The sequence below is a fragment of the Astatotilapia calliptera genome, chromosome 22 (assembly GCF_964374335.1).
Source record: "Astatotilapia calliptera chromosome 22, fAstCal68.1, whole genome shotgun sequence".
In the NCBI taxonomy this organism is placed as follows: domain Eukaryota; kingdom Metazoa; phylum Chordata; class Actinopteri; order Cichliformes; family Cichlidae; genus Astatotilapia; species Astatotilapia calliptera.
The window spans coordinates 8,525,376-8,546,401 of NC_137442.1; the positions used below are offsets into that span (position 1 = coordinate 8,525,376).

The window sequence follows — 21,026 nt, forward strand, 5'->3', positions numbered from 1 at the left end:
TTGATCACTCTTGTCTGATTTTCTTTATTTTAGTCATATTTTACAGTCTAATATGCATCAAATGTTTCTGGTTCTGCTTGCACTCAGTGACAAATCTTGTATTTTTTGTCACTGTTATTTTAAAACTACAAACCCAATTAAAGAGGAGCTCAATCTTCCCTGCACTCATCTTTATAATTCTAGTTGCTTTTGAAGAAGCCTTTTAATGGTAATTTAGAGTCAGTGCTTGAAATCCATGCATATATATACTCCATCCTATAAAGATAGATAATCAGCTTGTGTCCAAATACTTTTTGCTACTATACCAAAAGCTACGTCTAGTTATTCTAAAACATATATATCTTTCTGCATATTCCCACAGTGGATTAAACATCTGCTACTGAAATCTGAGCCCATACATCATAGTTTAAGAGTTTAATACTAATATTTTTGGTCAATGAACGTATCATGTAGTGCAGTGATTTATCAGCACCACGTTCCACCCTGCAGATTTAATCAGCTCACTTCGTGCTGATGCGGTAAATTTCATTATAGAAAACGATTACAGTTGGAAGAAGATGTGAAAAGCACAAAAAGACAGATCAGCAGTGACCTGTATTAACTGCCATGCTGTCCAACAATCTGTGGCTGCCTGTTCTCAGCACAATACTGTGGAGGTGGCAAACTCTCCTCCACACCAACTGTGCATATTCTCCAGGAACTGAGCGGAAAATGGTGACGATCACGCCAACACTCACACTTTTCACACGATTGTGCTTCGAGGCCTGAAGCTGCCAGCCGTCCATCCCGAGCAACAGGTGGAAATTACATAATGATGACGCCCCCTTTTCTCCCATGATTCCCATCATCTTTAGCTCAGCTTTTTTTCATCCTTCTCCTTCTTGGTTTTGGATGATATTAGTAGAAACTAACCTGCTGTCAGTGACTCAGTTTCCAAGACTGTAAATTAGTTTCTTTATCTTTTTTCCTAAATTAAGAGTTAACTGTCTTTACTTTAGAGTGGAAGCTATAAGTCTACGTTGAAAGGATATTAAAATAGATTTAAAATGATTTATCTGCTAATTAATAAATACTAAAATGAGAATTTTTGAGCCTTTAATCAGTTACAAGAAAAACCTCTCCTGTCTCCAAATTACTTTATATATTCAGACATAAATTAACTTGATTGTCTGAGAGATATCATTGCTTTGTATTCAGTTCCTGTTTAAACATCTTCACTTGATTACATTATTCAAATCACAGGAGCTCGTGCCACAGAGAAAAGTAATATGTAGAAATGAAAGGAAAGAGTTTTACTGCCCCCTAAAGGACATAGCTGGGCAGTACCAAATGTGTGACAAGAGCAAACAGTTCATCACAACTGACACAAGATCATTCCTTCCGTTTGTACATTTAAAGTTGCACCATTTATTTTAGCTGTAGTACTGAATTTAGCTCAAAGAGCATATAGATCCCTACACAATTATCAAGGGATGTTATATTGTGACACAAAGACCAAACAATAGTAGAGAAAGAACCCATGTGCACACACACAGGAAGACTTTCTAATGAAGAGAGACTTCCAGGAGAATCAGGCTCAGGGTGGGGCAGCTGCTCGGTTTGGGGTGTGAGAGGAAAGAGAAGAGAAAAACACAAAAGCACAAACAAACAGGACAAAACATAAACTACAAACCTGCAATACTGGCATACAAGCACATTGGTATTACAAAGAGGCAGCCTGAATCTGAAGCAGCCCACCTTACTTTCAAATTAATGCACAGATTAGCATCGTCTTACTGCTCTGAACTTGAACTTACTCCCACTAGAAGTTTGCTTAACAGATGCTTCGGTTTAAAACACAGAGGAGATCTCGCAGTAGGAGTGGCTACTGTAAATGATCTGAAAACCCATTTTCAGACTCAATTCTAATGGCTTTTTTCTTGTTACTGTTTAATTGTTTTTTCCCATTTATTTTATGATTTATTTCATGTTTTCAAAAGTTTTCTTTTATTATTTTAGTTGTATAGTACTTTGTTCCACACCTCACGTGTTTAAATGTCCTTGTAAATAAATTTGTTTGACTAACTTAAGGATAGTTCACTCAGATTATCATAAGTCTAAAAGCTGAGAAGGTTTCTGTCTCCTGAATCCATTGACAGTGGAGGAGAGGGTCCTGACAGCCTCTGCCTCTCATTCTACTTTTGGAAGCTCTGCTGGAATCATATGATGAGATCTTTAAGGTCTGTCTATTCAGAGAAGCCTGAATTACAGCCTCAAAGTAACAAAAGCTTTGTCATACGTTATTCTGAATTTGTCGTGCTCAAGTTAATCTTCATGTCTCACTGTTATTTGTCTCTTGGCCTGTTTTGTTTTGATGGTTGTGTCCTGTTGCAGTTTTACTTCCTTTTCTCCTTCAGTGTGATTATCTGCTTTGCGTTTATTAGTCTCACTTGTGTTTGATTGCATTCACACGTATCTTTTTCCTGGCTATTTCTCCTCTGCATACATGTAGTCTTTCCCCTTCTTATGATCTCTGTTTGTCTCTGATCTCCTGGAATTTGTACTTTCTTTGGACTTTTGAATTGTTCTAATCAAAGATTCATTTTTTGTTACTTTGTTTACACAACTTGCATTTCAGTGCTCTCTGCAGTCCACTCCCAACAGAATTAACGCCATTAACAATGTTTCTTTACAGATATTTTGGGAACTTCTGATGCAAAATCCAGTGAATCCAGTGACTCTGTAATTAAGTAGAAAATTCTAGAATGAATAATCAGATATTTCTCTTTAGTTAATGTATTTATGAGCTTTACTCTTTCACTACCATTTTAATAGTCATTGCTCACCCTCTTTGCTTTGTGGTTACTTGTTCTCGGTGCAGTGCTGTTCTGCTCATGACTTTTTCACAACTTCTGTATTCTTATCCAACCATTAGGTCAACTCTGTGGAGCACTTTGGTCAGTTTTTATTGTATAATGTGCTTTGCAGATAAAAGTTCTGCTGCTCCCTGCTGTCTACTGCTGCAAAGCTATTAAACAATGATTTTAAAAACATTCCAATAAGTTATTGTACTGCTGAGGGAAGCGCAGGTCACTGCTTATAAAAGACCGGCCACAACTGATACAGCAGAGATCAATCACAGCATTCCCAACCGTTTTCCTAACCGCTTGTCCAGGTGGGATTACTCTATTCCTGCTGTCATGGGGAGAGATTTCAGGTGCACCCTGGACTGGTTGACATATTTACATCTATGTCACTTGTGAATCACCAGTTAATCACCTAACATGCATGTCTTTGGACTGTGGGAGAAAGGGAGAGGAGGCGGAGAATACCCAAACTGGCAAAGAGAGAACATGAAAACTCTACACAGAAAGGCCCCAGCCGGAGAGGAGGCTTAAACCAGGAGCATTTTTGTGAGATAAAAATGTCAAATTCCAGATTTTCAGTGTTAAATTTGACGATGATTTGATGATGACACAACAGCGCTTCCCACGTTTACAGGAAGAGACGCATAACACCAGAGGCAGCGTAAGATCCAATCTCTAAATCTTCAAATCTTCAAAGCCAGAATTAAATATATGAAGGTAGACAATGAAGTGACCAACGAGTACACTAGAAAACAAAAACGAAGAAAAAGAATAAGATCAAAGAGGTTAAACAGGAATTAGTGGGAAACATGAGAAAACTTCCAAAAGTTCAAATACTGTCTGGAAGTACAGACGATTTGATCAAGAGCTAGGCCACTCCTGAAAAACCTCCTCTCTCTGGCATACATCTGTAAATGCCTGCTTACGCCACACACCCATTTGGTTTCATTTCTGGTTGTCAGCCTCTCTCAAAGTTATCAGGAGGATCTGTGAAGCCCGGAGCTGCCAGCGATCCTCTGATGCCTTCCTCAAAATTGCAGCCTGTGGCTTAGCGTTTTGCTTCATTATCAATAAATGTTTTTCATTCATTGCTAGTGAAATATATGTTATAATATAACATGCATGACTGTAAGCTTGATATGTGTTAAAAGATGGATGGATACTTCCAGGCTGGAAGTAAAGCTGAAGGATGAAACAGTGTGAACAATTTAAAGATTAAACAGAAGTAGAGACTCATGTCAAAACAAAAAATCCCAATGTGGTTAATTTCTCTCGCTTCACAAAGCTCCTAAAAACCCTCAGAGGACGTAAAACTGTTTTCATGGGCCAGCCGCAGCCTCCAAGATGAGACAGCGAGATCTCCTGTGTGAAACCACTGAAGTGTTCCTTGAAAGAAAAAGCATAGAGTAAAACCTGCTGAACTTCTGTACGTCACCCAGGAAGTAACAGGAGCCGCAAAATGTTATTTTTGTCCCATTTATATTTAGAAAGGTGTATAGAAAGGAAAAAGAAGCAAAGGAGACAAATCTGCAGAAATTCAACAGATTAAGCTGAGCAGGAGGGCTTGATGGTGTCTGAGCTCGAAAACATTTAGCTACCGTATTTCCCACAGTAAGTGGATCACTAATTACAAACACAAGTGTTGCTCAGGTTTGACAAAATGCTATAAAAGATGCCAGCGAGAGAAAGATTGGATGCTCTGCAGGTGTCTGATGAATATGGATGTATTGTAAGCCTGTAACATATGTATTTATCAGTGCGTCCGTGTCTCTTCTCAAAGCGCTATAAACATAAAAGTGGCCGTTCTGTTTGAGTTATATTACAGCTTCACAATGTGCGCAGCAATCCAACACAGGCCCACTCATATAGTGCACAGTAAATAAAAAAAAAATGCATTTGTCAGCTGTGTGTGTGTTTGGGGGCGGGGCTGGTGGGGTGTCAGGCTTGCTTTTGTATTTCATCACACATACACTGTATATGCCATAAATCCCTCAGTGCATAAGAGCATTTTAAAATGTAAAATGACCTTTGACCACTCTGATTTACCGAGACGCTGGCAGGTCATTTTAAAGGAACTTAGTCCAAGCCAGCCGAGACCCATATGGCTGTCAGCTTTGCACGCACACACACACTAAAGAGTCATGACTCACGTCTAGTCATAAACAAGCTACCCGCCGCTCTGACCCTGACCTCCTTCAATTAATGGTAAGTACACTGTGGGGTCCAGTATATAACATCCACTGACAGAAAGCTTCACTCCTACTCATAAGGCAGCTCTCTTGTTTTCTTCACCGCCCTGGTAGTCACTTCCTCAGTACGACACACACACACACACACACACACACACACACACACACACACACACACACACACACACACACACACAGCTGCACGATAAATGCAGAGGGAGCCTGATTGTGTTCATCACAACAGCAGAATGCTGCATTTGTTCTGGGCAGCATTCAGGTGTGACAGTGTGGAGGTATGTGGGTGTGAAAAAAATCACATTCATAATTCATTAAGTTATGAATGTGCTCATTGCGATGTAACCCAAGGTCTCCAAACACAGCGTTAAACTGTAAATTCTTTTTTCCCATCACACTCTCAGAGCACTGTTACAGAACAGAAATCAAGCTCACGATCACGTCTTAATGGTGCTTTTCAGAAAGATTAAACATTTTATTTGCTAGATATAGTAATATGTAGTATAGTAATAAAGACACTTAAAATACAGATTTTTTTATGTTTATGTTTTATAGCTCAAGATATTACATAAGTAAAAATAATGAGCTTCATGGACGTTTCGAGAGTGGCTCCACCACCAAAGCCAGGGCTGTGTTTCACGGCTCTATATTAAAGACACGTTGTATTCACACAAGTTTTTTTCTTTGCCTACTTTCCATAAACTTTCATGAAATTAATTTTTGTAGTTTTTGTGTAATTTTGCTGACAAAAAAGTCAAACGAGCAGCTTTCATCGCATACCTCAAGCGTCAAATTAGCCAGCTAATTCCCAACGATACTCCTGGGTTTTTGTACACGTGTTTGTCGGCACAGGGATAGAACTGAGAGAAAATGATATGCCTAAGGACGTGGGAGGCTTGATTTAAACATCTTTAATTTGGAATTAAAAATGAAAGAAGAAACACTTGAACAGCATGTGGTGTCATGATCCCAGGGCTTCCTGGCATTTCTTGTTTAACATTACTAGCAAAAACCAGGCCCTGCTGTGCTTGTTCAGTTCACTCATATTTATTGTTCTTCTTCTTTTCAGGTTACATATTCACAGTACAGACCAAATAATTAAGTGCATACACTATTAGCATCACTAATATAGATATGCATGACACCCAGTGACCTCACAGTGCCACTGCACTAAAAATTGTTTTGCAGCGCATACATAATGTCAACAATGCACACGCTTGTAGTGTAGCTCTAATGTTGCCGTTTGCTTCAAGATCAGCTACTGTACATGATATATATAAACTGTGAGGATATGAGTGTTGTAAAAGTAGTTCCCAAAAGCTACATAGATATAGTCCCAATAGCCTAAGTACTTGTAGTGTAACAGTTAATTGATTAATGCGTAGGAGGAGTTAGGCAGCAGACATATATGCCTATATTATGAGCATTATAGTAAGATTGAGTGTTTGTTTTATTCCTGACTGTGTGACTTGCTTAATTTAACCTGTGTTTCAGTTTCTAATCAGCAGTTAGTCCTCAGTGTATACACAGTCCTGTTTTCTTCATCCTTTTGCTGTTTATTTGAGCTTTGGCTATCAGCTGGATCCATTAAGTCATTCCTTGTTTTCTATCTGGAGTTTAGCTTTCTGTTTTGACTTTTCCTATTTTTCCCAGTAATAATAGTTCAGATCTTTGTGTTTTGTGTTTTTATTCACTTTGTTTTCTTATTTTTCGGCCTCCCTGGTGTTTCTTTTTGTGTCTTGTTCAGAGTGAATTTGTGCTTAGTTATCTTTTTGTGTTACTTTGTCAGTAACTCTTATCTTGTCTTTAGTTCGACTTGTTGATCAGCTTGATCCTGAGCACCTGTTTCTTGTTCTTTTCTGTTTCCTTCTTCCATAATCACCATTTGTCTATAACTAGTCCTTTCTTCCCATCACTCTCTGTCATGATGTCTCTTTGTCTTTCCCTCCATGTACTCCTGTGAATCTTTAGATTTGCACTTTTGGACTACTGCATTAGTCTAATAACTGGCTTGCCTTTTGTTAACATCGGTATGCTTCTTGGATCCTGCACTCCACAAATAATGAAACAGCTTTTAAATAAAGCTGACCTTTTGATTTGAGTGTATAGGTCTGCATTTGGGTGAACAGGTCTGATATTTGAGTATATTCTATTGCCAGGTACATTTCTCAGTTTAAAAAACATTATTCACAACAAAATCTGGTCTTCTTCTTCAAAATTTGGTTTTCTTTTCTCAGTAGTTTCGTAAACATACAAACATATCTCCTGTGAAAAGAAAGACTTTTCCTTTGCAGTCAGTTGTTCCGAACAGGTGAATTTTTAAAAATCGGAATAGTCTACTGAAAGGACAGTTCAGCTGAAATCCATTTTACTGTGGTTCTTTTATTCCTCTGGGATGGTCAAAAACAGCAAAACATACATTCTGGATTTCTATGTCTGATGTCTGAGATGTCTGAGACACTCTCTGCACTCTGCTGGTGACAAAAGTGGGTCAAGTTAATAATAATAATAATAATACATTTTATTTAAATAGCGCCTTTCAAAGCACCCAAGGACACTGTACAACAGATAAAAACTGGAAATATACACAATGATAAGAATAGAAGATAAAAGTTAAAACATACGGAAATTTAAGAATAGGCAATTTTAAACAAATGAGTTTTAAGGGTGGACTTAAAAAGAGAGAATGAGCTAATATTTCTGAGGTCCGGGGGTAGGGAATTCCAAAGTCGAGGGGCAGAGCAACTAAAGGCCCTCCCTCCCATTGTGATCAGACGAGCAGAGGGAACAGAGAGAGAAAGAGAAGATGAAGATCTGAGGCAGCGGGATGGGAGCTTCATCTGTAATAAGTCAGAGAGGTACGGTGGAGAGAGAGAGTGAATAGCCTTGAATGTATACAGAATTATTTTAAAATGGATGCGAAATTTGACCGGGAGCCAGTGAAGTTGCTTCAGGATTGGGGAGATGTGGTGGGTAGAAGAAGTCCTAGTAATAATACGGGCAGCAGAGTTCTGGACACGTTGGAGTTGGAGTTGGAGTTATCAGATTAAATCTGTCCTGGTTGTCATTTTCAGAGAAGAACACATAATAATAGACTGTGCTGACATTTAATTTACCTGTTTGATTGACAGTGTCTTGTAGAAATGATTGCTCCACTATCTCTAGTGCAGCAAGAGAGCAAAGGAATGATCCAGTGCTTATTGCTCCATTTAGTATGTCAGAAAAAGGTATAATATCTCTCAGTACCAAATGCATTATGCCAAAAATCCCTGGATGTCCTCCTGCATTTCATCATATTTGCAGTTTGCAAGCTAATGTGCCTTGCAGACTATTTTTGTCCTCCACACTGAGTATGTGGATTGTTGGTGTTTTCTCTTTAACACTGTAAGATGGCCATTGTTGTAATCTGACTGTATAATTAAACCTGAACTGAATAAGGTGAGTCTACATCCTTTGATAATCCCAACTTTACATATGCTAACAAGCTCACAATAACAGTGACATCATGCTCATTTTCAGCAGGTATACAAATTGTTTTCTGTCTGAGTTCAGCATGCTATCATTTGCTAACTAGCATTAAGTGCAGCTAAGCGTATCATAAACAAAGACAGACAAAGCAACAGTTTCTGGTTCATCATTTTACATCATTTGAGTGCCATGGATGTCCACAACTTCAGCTCCTGTTCTAAATCATTGCTAATGTTTGTATTATATACTCAGGTGCAAGTTCCAACACTGCCAGTTTTATTTAATTTCACATGTATGTTAAATGTAACTCGTTAACCTAGAAGAGGACCATATTCAGATTAGATTAGAATATGTGGAGAGGCAGGATTAGGCACCATGGGCAGGTCGACAGACAACTGACTTTATCTTTGTTTTATAAAACACTGAAAAATAATTGACCGATGGCCATTTAATTAATAGGCTTTACCCTGTTTAGTTTTTTTTGTTATTTTTGGTGATGGCCATGCTCTGGATTGTCTCACTCCAACAACGCCCGCCTTTTTTACCTGTGTACTTCTACTTGTTATCAATTCTATTACATCAGTATATGTCTATATCTTCTCTTTTACTTTTTTACTTTGTCATTATTATTACTTTGTAGCATTAATATTACGGTTATTATTGTTCTTATTATCATTATCATTTTATTATTATTATCATTTTGTCCCGTTTTATTTGATCAATGACAGAATATAGTGAAACCTACTCATATGCACTACAAACATTATTATGTCCCTACTCTCCCAGTGATTGCTCATCTTGTGGTTCTTGTAAGTCTGTGTCATTATCCTGAATATGTTTCATTCCTGTATTGTTTAAAGAAAGTAAATAAATACAAATAATAAACCCACGTGTATATTATGTTATGTATAACAAAATACAAGTGCCCTAAATGTACATAGGAAACATACATTAAATTCCTCGTTCATTGCACCATAAACCTGACTTTGTTTTTGAGAATTCAGGTACATGAAGTGTTAGTTTCCCAGAAACATATTTATGCAGTTAGCATAAAGATAAAGCACTTTGATAATGATTAAAGCATCTGCTGACATATTTTATGTATTTGGACTCATTTCAGATTCTTCTGTTGTGTTATCCTGGAATCAGGCCTGAATATTTTCTGTCTGGAAATAAACAGATGGCCCAAAGCTGATGTTGTGTGCAGTTTAAAAGGTGTTTTTGCTAACATAAAACTCACTTGTAAATACTAAAAGTGTATTCTCCCAGCAATTTTGCACATTTTTCATGTTTTTGTGTGTTCTTTAGTCATGATCGTTAATCTGTACCTGCAGTTTATTTTCACACTGTTCTGGGTTTGCGTGAAATCTACAATAAGGGGGAAAAAGTCAGTCTCGGAAATATGACGCAGCAACTGTTCAGACAATCTGCTGCAAAACAACAACAGAAAACGGTCCTCCCGAGACAGATTTTGGAGAAGCGGGTTCAGCTGAAAGTTCATCTACATCAGCCTCAAAAACCAGACGTTCAGTCAGGATCACGTCCAATAACTCATGTGTGAACTCACATGTTTGTTTGTGGGTGCGGAAACACAGATGGAATAGAAAAGGGCTCAAACTCCCAGCTTATGCACTGCTGCTGGCAGTTCTGCTGCACTCCTGATCTCGGGGCAAATGTGCTTTGATATCTGTGGGATTTTTTTTCTTTTTATCATTTCCCTATATGAACTTCAATGAAAACATCCTTTAAGTAGTGCTGAGTGAGAGCAAAGAGAGCTCAGCTTTAAATCGCAGCTTTGCTCAGCTCTTACTGTATGCACCCTGCCTCTGAGTGGTGACCACAGCACACAAACCAGTCTGGAGACATACAGTGTGAGTCTCTGTGCATCCACCGTCACTGCTCTGTCCAGTCAGCCCTCCTCCCAGCCCTGCTGCAAGGCCATCTGACTTCTTTTGTGTCCTAGCCTAACCTTGGACCAGCGTCTTTGCCTCTGCTGCTGCTGGCTTCCTATCAGCTATTCTTAGCTTCACTTGTGCTCTGGCTTCACAGCAGATCCGTCAGTGTAAAATGCCACACTTCACCGGATGGTGTAAATAAAATGGGCCTGCTGGTTGGGAGCATCTCTGGAGGAAATGACAAATCACTTTAGATCATAAACAACAGAGCAGCAGTGTTACTAGAAAAACATCTCATGGGGAGTAGTCTGGTGGTTTTCTGTCTGGCTGTGATGGAGCAAAATATTAGCAGGCTGTCCTCTCAATACATCTCTCAGCGGTTGGCTTTCCTTTTGCTGCAGCTCTGAACTTAAAGTCGTATTTAGACAGATGAATTTTCCCTTTTTCTGTTTACTGCCGAGGGGATGTGGTTGCAGGGGGAGATTAGGTTAGACACACTAAAACCCCAGGAGAACACATCACTACTAAAGCACCGTGCTGTCAGACACCGAGAGGCTGCAGCTGAATAACCGTTTGATGCTTTGCTCAAAGGAACTGATTGCATTGCAGGTGGAGGGGGGAGGTGGTGCTGAAGAGCTACGTCTTCATTTCCTGTTTGTCTTTTTTAAAAAGATAACTATAATATTTTTGAAAAATATTCAAAGATATGTCTTTTCACACAGCTCAATATTTAAATTTTATGACATTTTTTGGTTACGCAAAATTCATCAGCATCCTCCTGTTGCATTTTGGTATTTGAACCATGCCGTGTGGCACGTTCCACACTGGACTGATGCCAGCTGCCCCCTCAGGTAAGAAAGGTGGTTTAAGTGGCTTTGAATGCATCATGGCTGTTGGTACTACAGAGGCTTGTCTGAGGTTTTCAGAAACTGCTGATCTACTGGGATTTTCCAAAACAATTGTTTCTATGATTTACAGAGAATGGTCCAAAAAACAAAAGAAAGTTTCTTGTAAGCCACACTGTTTTGCACTGATACGATGGCAACAGAAACTCAAATAGCCACTTGTTACAACTAAGGCAGGCAGAAGAACATCTCTGAATGCACAATATGTCAAACCTTGAAGCAGAGCAGCAGTAGACCACACTGGGTGCCGCTCCTGTCAGGTGAGAAAATGAAAGTAAGGCTGCAATTGGCAAAGGCTCGCCATAATTAGACAACTCAAGATTAAATACAAAATCTTAGTTCGTTTGATGAGCCTCAATTTCTGCTGCAACTTTTGGATCAGAATTTGACATATATGGCATGGAGGTGGAGATCCACCCCGCCTCGGATCAACAGTGCCGGCTGCTGCTGCTGGTGTAATGGAATGGGAGATATTTTCTTGGCACACTTTGGGCCTTTTAGTACCAACTGAGCATCATTTAAATGCTAAAGTCTACCTAGGTATTGTTGCTGATCATGACCACAGTGTACCCACCATGGGACAAAGCTCAAATCTTCTCAAACTGGTTCACTGAACATGACAGTCGTATGTGCAGCCGACAAATCTGCAGCAAGTGTGTGATGCTTTCATGTCAACATTGACCTGAGGAATGTTTCCAGCACCTTGTTCGATCTATGCCACCAAGTAAGGCAGTTCTGAGAGCAAAAGAGGCTCCTACCCAGTACTGTTAAAGTATATATATATATATATGGTAAATGGTGTGTATTTGAATAGCGCTTTACTAGTCCCTAAGTGCTTTATACATTCAGTCATCCACCCATTCAAACACACATTCAAACACTGGTAATGGCAAGCTACATTGTAGCCACAGCCACCCTGGAGCACACTGACAGAGGCGAGGCTGCCGGACACTTGCGCCACCGGACCCTCTGACCACCACCAGTAGGCAGTGGGTGAAGTGTCATGCCCAAGGACACAACGACCGAGACTGTCCAAGCCAGGGCTCGAACCGGCAACCTTACGATTACAAGGCAAACTCCCAACTCTTCAGCCACAATCGATATACATCTATATATCGTATTTATGCGTTTACAGTAATGTCTTCAGAGGGTTTAGTGTTGTACACCACGCTTTCCAGTATGCAGAAAACTGCTAAAATATTGATGTTTACTGCTGAAAGTTCTAAAACACAGTTTTTTTTCCCAAGTTGTGTACTTTGCTCCACATACTGTAGAAAACAGAGCTGTAGGACAAAAGTGCACAAACACAAAACTAACAGACTGTGGGCAGCGTGTACAGTAAAGCAAAGAAAGAGAGAAACTTTGCATCAATCAAATATTGCCTAAAGTAACATATCTAACCTTGGTTATCGCCCACATCAGCTCGGCCACCTCTACTTAATTGCCAGAGGAAGAGACAAGAGTGCATGAAGATGGTCGTACACTTTCCATCATTGTGCTGAAACCATCTGTCCTTGGGTAAGTGGAGCCGGAGATAAAGAACTGTAAATTCTGACCCTGAAAGTGCAACAAGATCAATCTGAAGGGTCACAAGCTGTGTGAACCTGCGATAGGTGATTTCATAAAGTCATTGCTTGTTGCTGAAATACTAAAGTGATCTTTCTTACTGAGTGTCAGAGTGTTGTCTAAATGCCTCAAAAGTTTAAAATGAAAATATTTCCTTACTGTGGGCAAGTAATAATAAATAGATCAATAAACAAGTAAATAAATAAATAAAACTCTGTTTAATTACTAAATAAAAATGATACAGAAAATAATTTAGCAATAATTAATTAAATAATTCAGTTAAAGAAGATTAAATGAATGCTGTAGATGTAAATTGACAAATTAAAAATAAATATCAAATACATGGTGAATGAAAATGAAGAATACTCTCACAATACTCTCATCAAATAATGCAAAATGCTTGAGATTCACTATAAAACATAATATTCATAATAATATACTCACACTGTTTAAATAAAACTTTAATACTAAACACGGGAGAGTAAGACATCGAACTGTACTGTGTAAGTATAAAATAATAAGTATCCCAAACCTTACTTACGTGCTTAAATTTATAAATGAATATGTTCAGATATTTTCTACCACGGCTCAAAAGTGCAGTGCTTAATGAATTTATGAGCTCAGGTTTATGCTGCCCCAAATCAATAGCATTGGTAATTGTCAAAATCCTTTTTATGTTTCTACAGTGGTTAATTCACCAGCACATGCAAGCGCTTTATTCCAAATTATGTTTTTAATGCTGAAATAGTGTTGTTATCCATTCATTTCAATTAGTTTTCAAAAAAACAAGAAAAATAATAAATGACATAATTATTTCTTGATAAAGACGCCAAATTACAGTTATTTACTTATATCTCCAAACAGAAAAAAAAGTTTTTTAGTTAAATGTTATACTTGATTACTTTTCCCCAAAAATTGGATATAAAAATGTGACATCAGTTTGTAATTTGCTTGTAAAATAAAGACATAATTTTTAGTTTTAAACAAGGTCTTGGAAGATTTTTAAATATTTGTGTTTTCTTGTTTGTGTGACACCTGGTCTAATAAATAATAAGTTAAGCACTGTAACTGACATCCTGAAGATTACACCTATGGATAACACATAGAGATCGACAACCACTGGCACTCACGTTCAAACCTACAGGCAATTTAGAGTCACCAAGTAACCGAACCCCACTAACTGCATGAATTTGGACTTTGGGAGGAAGCCGGAGAAGCCAGAGAGACACAAACATGGGGAGAACATGTAAACGCCACACTCTAGATGGTGGATTCAAACACAGGACCCTCTTGCTGTGAGGCAACAGTGCTAACCTGCACATCTGTTGTGCCTGGCTAATGATTGTCTCCCTATTTCAGTTGTGTGAATGGCTGGAGACATTTTTCCAAGCAGCTTCACACATTGAAAACTGACTGAGAAAAGCCAAAGCGAGTAGAGAACAGAGAGCGTCCCCCGAGCTGGGCTCAGCAGCAGGATAGCTGTCTTAAAAATGTTACATGTGGACAGATGTAAACAAAAGCAGTTTGAGGTTTTCTGTGCTGAAGCCATGAGTTGTTGAGTCTTACACCACAGCTGCTGTTTCACATTTTACTGTAGGGTGCAGCATTTGCTTTTAGAGAAACTAACAAGTGCATATGTGTCTCACTTTGGTCACACCCACTGATCTAAGTCACTCCATTACTATTCTCTTATTGATTATTATTCCTCTTTTCTCTTTTTACTTACATATTTAGTTTTTACTGTAGTTTGGTCTCTTGAGTGTAATTTATCATTTTGGCACAGACTACATTCGATATATGTGTAAATACAAATGTTGCACTTCATTCCTAATCATTTTCTTCTGTTTTTGTCCCTTGTGAGATGACTTTTCATAATCTCCTATTAGTTTATTAATGTTGTTTTGAGTGAGGCTTTGAGGTAGCCAAATATCCTTTTATTGCAACCACGGGAGTCAGTTTAATTCTCTGCAATGAAGAGCTAATTTGGTTTAAAGCACATATCACAAAGGGATTCAATGATTAAAGGGGCTACAGTTCCACAGGAGGTTGTAGTGCAGAGGTTGAACATTTCCAGCGTGCCTGCAGACTACACGTCTACTCTGTATTCTCTGTTGCAAAACTGTGAAATATTTTTGCTTTAAACACAGTTCCTCTTTTAAATATGAATGCTAAACCCACCCTTGGGTGTTACTTTTGCTCCCTCTCCCTGTAAAAGACTGTAACTTCTGTATGTATAGTGATACAGCATACAATGAGTATCCAGAAGCATCAACATGGTGGATCCTAGCAAATGAACTTCAATAGCAGAGCAATGGAGCATTTTCTAATCAGGACCTCTGGATGCCTTCAGTATAACCTATATATGCTTCAGTGCAGAAAAGACTGTTCTGTTTATTTGGACAAGTTTCCCTAAGGGAGTATCCTTAATCCAGCTGTCATTTAAATATATTGGGAATGGCATGCTAACTTTTAAACACATGATGTGATAGGGAAGCTTATTAGCTCCTGAAAAGCTGCCAGTTTGGAGGTCATCACCCAGCATTGACTATAAGACATTTGTCACAGTTTACACTGAAAATCAAAGTCATCTCGTGTCTTCTCAAAAAAAGGAACAGTCATTCAAATTATTGGTAACTATCTGAATCTTTTTTTTTAATCACTCATTGATATTTTTATATGTGCCTTTGTCACAGTTATATATTGTGGGAACTCCTAATACAGATTATGATGTTATATATGTTGGATGCTGGAGCAATAAATCAGACACGTTCGAGACTTTTATGGAGGACAAGACTGTAGCTGCTGTTGAAGATGTGCAGTTGGACATTTTAACGTCAGTCGTCACTGACTCGTTTTTTTTGAGCCAGCCTCAAGTGGTCATTAGAGGTACTGCAGCTTTTGGCTCTCACCTTCACAGCTGAGTTTCCATCTCCAGCTTTCTGTCCATTTTGTTTGAATAAATTAAGACTTTATTCGTTTAAAAGTTTTAAGGGTCCTGATTTGTGAATTTTTGTGACACAGCCAGGCTCTGCCTGTTTCCAAGGTTTGTGATTAGCTTTTTTTTAACCTTCAAAAGAAAGAAAACTCAGAAGAAAAAAATTCAAGAGTTTACTCCAGACTCCTTGGCAGGGCTTTGAAGCTGCAGCTACCCTTAGATTATTAAATAGGATTTTAAAAAAAATCTGAAATAAACTGAGTTTTATATATAAAAGAGGAGGAACTTGGACCCATGACTTTATTATTTCTGAAAGCTCAACCTCAGCCCTGATTGTCCAAGACTAGTTTTGTTTAGAGGGCTTGTTCCATCAGCTGCAGGATCTCTGCCCTCCACATGAACTCCAACTACCTAAAAAGGGGCCAAACCTGGAAAACCACTTTCTCTTCAGCAGTCAATATAGCATCTATCACTCACCCAAGATTTCTGCTTTGCAAAAAGTAAAAGATCCACACAAACAAGGCAGCCTTGATAGACAGCTTACGGCATGTAACAATCTTCGTTATTCATTTTTAGTGTTTTTTTATATGACTGTAGAAACCTTCCAGCAGAACAAGGCTTTTTGACCTCTGACCTCCAATAAAGGGTTGCAGGGCATCTCAACCACTATCGATGTATTGCATTTACTGCAGACCCGGTGGGTCGCAGTAAAGGCCAAGTATCACGGAGTTGTTGGTCACATCTCAACTGCTGGATGAATTGTAATGAAGCGTAAACATTCATGATCTCCGGCTGGTGATTCTCTCTCTTTTCCTCCAGCGCCGCCCTGTGTGTTTTGGATTAAAATGTCTCTCAGCTGTTGACCGGATTGCATTGAAATCTGCTTCTGACATTCGTGGATGAAAAATTTTAGCAACTTTGACAAGCGCCTGGAGAAAGCGTACCTTAATTTGAAGTGTTTCAGCTCTTTACTTGCCCACAGCGCGCATTCAGCCGCCTCCTGCCTCTCATCTGATTAGTGGTCTGTATGTGTCGGGGAACACTGAAGTTGGCTCGGTAATAAGCATTATAAGGCGGTCTGCCGGAGCCCAGTCTGGCTGTGGGAGGGGTCTGCCAAACCTTTCCCTCTAATTGACCAGGGAGCAGAATCAGTCGGGGGAAGCGAGCGGCCACAGACGGAGAGAGAGGTACTCAGCAGACCGCATGTTGGTGCTTAATAGCGTATAATTGGAACACATTACCTGGAATTAGATTTATTAGGCGTCGCATGGTTACTAAGTGTTTTGGGAAAGCGATTTGAAAGCCAGAAAAAAGCAAAAGCTTAAGTGTTGGTAAGCAGTGTAGCTATTTTATTGCCTGTAATTTTACTGTCTGACGCTGAATTATTCTTTAGACTTCCTTCGCTACACTTTAAAATGCGTGCATGCCCACGGGTGAGAGAAGCGCAGCCTATAGATTTTCCTTGTAAATAATGAAAGTTCAGCGAGTTTAAACATCTTACTGTTTTCTTTTGCGTGTGCGTGTGTGTTTCACTTCCACAGACGGACGCATGGGCTCGATAAAACGGGAAACCCAGCCCATGCCCAAATGGCTGATCTGGAACTGTTTTACTTTGATCAGCCGGATCCCAGAGACGTCTCCCTGGTTTTAGATGAAGAAAGTATCGGTGACAGCGGTGAAAAGTCACTTCATCCCGGCGGAGGAGAGTGTTCAGCACCATGGACAGAGATCAGGGGAGCTCCGCGTCCGGAGGAGGAAACGGAAACATCTTTTACTTGCAAACACCAACATGATGAAGATGCTGATGATGTCCAGCTGATAGGTGCGAGTCCAGAAACCTGCAGATCCTCGAGTGAACTGTACGAGGAGGAGGAGGTAATGGAGGAAGCGGAGGAGGACATCCCGGAACTTTACTTGCTGTCCGACGACGACCTCTCCTCTGAGGACTCGGGGAAGTCTGTGGATTACGGCTTCATCATCGCCGTGACTTGTCTGGTAACTGGCATCTCTCTGGTCGCCATAGCTTACACGGTCCCCAGGGACGTCCGGGTGGACCCGGACACTGTGACCGCCCGGGAGATGGAGCGTCTAGAGAGGGAGAAAGCCAGAGTGGGAGCCCATCTGGACCGGTGTGTCATAGCGGGACTGTGTCTGCTCACCCTCGGGGGCGTGCTGCTGTCCACGCTGCTCATGATCTCCATGTGGAAAGGGGAGATGATGAGGAGGAAAGCCTTCGCCTATTCCAAACACGCAGCAAAGTTGTACGGATCCATCAGTTTGAGAGCTGGCTCCAGCCCCACTCGGGAATCCTGCTCACATTTGTCAGTGGCTGACGAGGATTTAGAAGTGCTCAGCTGAAATTATGGACAGGACAAGCGGAAAAGACTCAGAAAGTGCTTAGAAAATCCTGTCAGAGCTGTCCTATAATCGGCAGGTTTAATGCCTTTTTCATTTCTAACAGCTAATGCTAGTATTTTGGTTAATAGATAGACTTCTTTTGAAAGGATAGGCTTGCATTTTTTCACGTCTGTTGTAATACAGTCCTCCGCATATGGGAGTTATTGGTTGCTGTTATTGTCCCTTCAGCTCATCCAATCTCAGTACAGATGATAGGGGCCACAATCCACAATCCTCTTTCTGGGTAGATGCAGAAATATATATATATATATAAAAATAAGGCTAAATATAGTAGTTTGATTTGGTTGAATACAGCCCAAAAGAACAGAGCTATTGAAGAACTCACAGGGCTATTTGATAGCAGTAAGTTGCTTTAGGTACGGTGAAGCATGAAATACAGTCAGGAAGCCCAGGCTGTGCAACAGATGCACTGAATGTGCCAAAACCAAAACACTGCACAGCAGGTTTCTAAAACACTGATAGCTGGAAAGCTATAATGGTGGCTATCATTTTCTCATTTGTGTTTTCAGTTGTGCAGGAAATACCAAAAAATAAATAAGTGGTCACATCACAAGTGAGCATTCGATTTAATGAAATGGGCCTCCTCAGTTTTCTTGAACGCCTCTGTGAGCACTAATATGTTACCCCAGTCAAAACAAGCATCACTCTTTGTGTTTTTATCCATCCGCTGAAGCGAAAACACAATGAGGGAAACTTGATTTTTGTTATGGTCAGTTTAGACTGCTGAAGCCTGATGTCAGCTTCCATTACTCATGTGTGAAAAGGGCTTGTGGTTTTAGTCCACCATCACTCAGATTAGGAACAGTTACAGCAAACAAAGACATGTTTTCGTGCACCCAGTATGTGTGCATGCTAGTGTTGTGTTAAGATAGACTTGAGCAAATGTCAATCTATTCTTTGGGTATGTATAGACGGTGATGTGCCATATAAACACCGAGACTTCTGAGGCTAAAACCACGATGTATTCTTTCCTGAAATAAATATTTTGTTTACATTGGAGGTACCGTAGGTGGCTTTCCTTGTGAGGATCTCTGACCTAACTTGTTGTTTACCACTGCATCCGCTGCTGCTAATGATGCTGCAACTTCAGGAAACACTTTAAATGCCAGCACATACTTGTGTGTTGAAAAGCCTGTATGCTGTAGCTGCAAACCTGAACCAGGAGTGGTGTCGTGCTCTAAAGATCTGTAGCCTTCAGTTTCCACCTTGTCAGCAACAGAACCCTGCTGAATTACAACTAACAAAGCTGTGCAGAGCAGGCTTAGAAAAATAACAATAGCATGAGTCCATGTTGGAAATTCTGTTTGACATAAATGTGGCTTGGTGAAGCGATGCTTGTATTTGCTCAGATTTGTTGAGACGCAAATAGTAATACCACAGGAGGTGTAATTAGATTTTGTGGTTGAGCACCGATGTCGGGGAAGCTCAGTGTACGCCGGATACACTTGGGGGTTTTGACTGCAGATGTTCAAACGCTGACAGAAAAAGACAGAAAGAGAATCAACAAACCCCTGGGGGAAAAGCTCTCCTGGTAATTGGAGTTACTTAATTGCTCATGGGAGGCATGTGAATCAGTGAAAAATAAAACAACCCCAGAGCATTTCAACAGCTATCTCAATCAAGCCGCTTATCAAAAGAACCAAACCATTCCAGCTGCAATATTAGAGTGAAATGTCACATTGCATTGAAAGGGGAGGAAGCGAAGAATCGCCCGCTCTCACAAAAGAAGCTGCGAACAAACAGTTTTATCCCCTGCTTGGGGTGTGCAGACATGTGTGCTGTGCAATAATTGGAAGTGCTTATGGCTGGCAGGATTACATTATCCTCCACATGACCTTCTTTCTCTCACCTCGTTAATGTAATTAAATAGGTGCAATCCGCTGACCTGTGTATGAAATATTAAGTCGATTTCTGATGCTAATCTGTCCTTATTTAATGTAGCATCCCGAGGAGTAGTTGGGTACCCGTTGGGTGACGCTTTCTTGAATTTAGAAGGGAGAGAAATGCTTTTCTTAGATGCTTTTATTTTGGGATGAAGTGTTGAGAATCTTTTACTTTTCCCAAGCTTCTCTTATCTGCAGCAGCGGACTATTTCTCACGTTTTCCGCGGATTGCCTTTTTCCATAGCTTTCATATAACAGCTGTGAGCTTGTTGCATTAAATGTGTGGGAGAGAGTGGTATTGCATAGTAAGAGAGTCAGTATTCACAGTAGTGGAAACATGAAAGTCAGACTCCTAAATCAACGCAACCTGCAAAGCACTCAGCCCTATTGGGGCTGGCGTCTGCAGAGATATTAGTCTTTCCAGCCCTTGTTCATTAGAAATTCTCCCAGTTGGTATACTTATTTTGAGATTTGTCTACGAGCATGCAGAAAATGTCTAATTTTAACATCAAATTATCTATGTATATGGGAATTAGAGACAATAAAATGTCCCACCAGTAATAAAGTTATGTTTTTTTCCAGCTTTAAGTAGCTTTGAGTTATTTTTTTTCCCCTTTAAAGTATTTGAAAACCTGGTAATAGAAGGTCCACATTAGTCATAGTTTATTTAATTCCACTGCCTCCAAGGCCAAGAATAAAGACTCGTGCTTACCTTTAAAAAGTCTTTAATACACTGAGTAATATTTGTGACTCCAAGTGCAACAAAAACAGTCAAATTCATTGTTAATGGAAACCCACAAACTATTCATAAATCCATGAAAGGTTGTGTCATTTCCAGCATGTCTGCATTTCCGGAGAAAGACATAATTATAGTCGTTCAGCTAAATTCCACTCCTGGTCATCCAC

The 21,026-nt window shown here is 39.7% G+C and overlaps 1 protein-coding gene across 2 annotated transcripts; it reads left to right on the forward strand.

Annotated features, from left to right (window-relative positions):
- The first annotated feature begins 16,771 nt into the window (after positions 1-16,771).
- On the forward strand, positions 16,772-20,708 carry LOC113014736 (transmembrane protein 74). 2 transcript variants are annotated; one of them, XM_026156450.2, is made up of 2 exons: positions 16,772-17,150; positions 17,361-20,708. In XM_026156450.2, the coding sequence occupies exon 2, from the start codon at positions 17,407-17,409 to the stop codon at positions 18,175-18,177; it is 771 nt and encodes a 256-aa protein (XP_026012235.1). In that variant the 5' UTR covers positions 16,772-17,150; positions 17,361-17,406; the 3' UTR covers positions 18,178-20,708. The 2 variants fall into 2 exon arrangements, with proteins under 2 accessions (XP_026012235.1, XP_026012234.1); XM_026156449.2 differs by having other exon boundaries at positions 16,772-17,006.
- Positions 20,709-21,026: the final 318 nt, after the last annotated feature.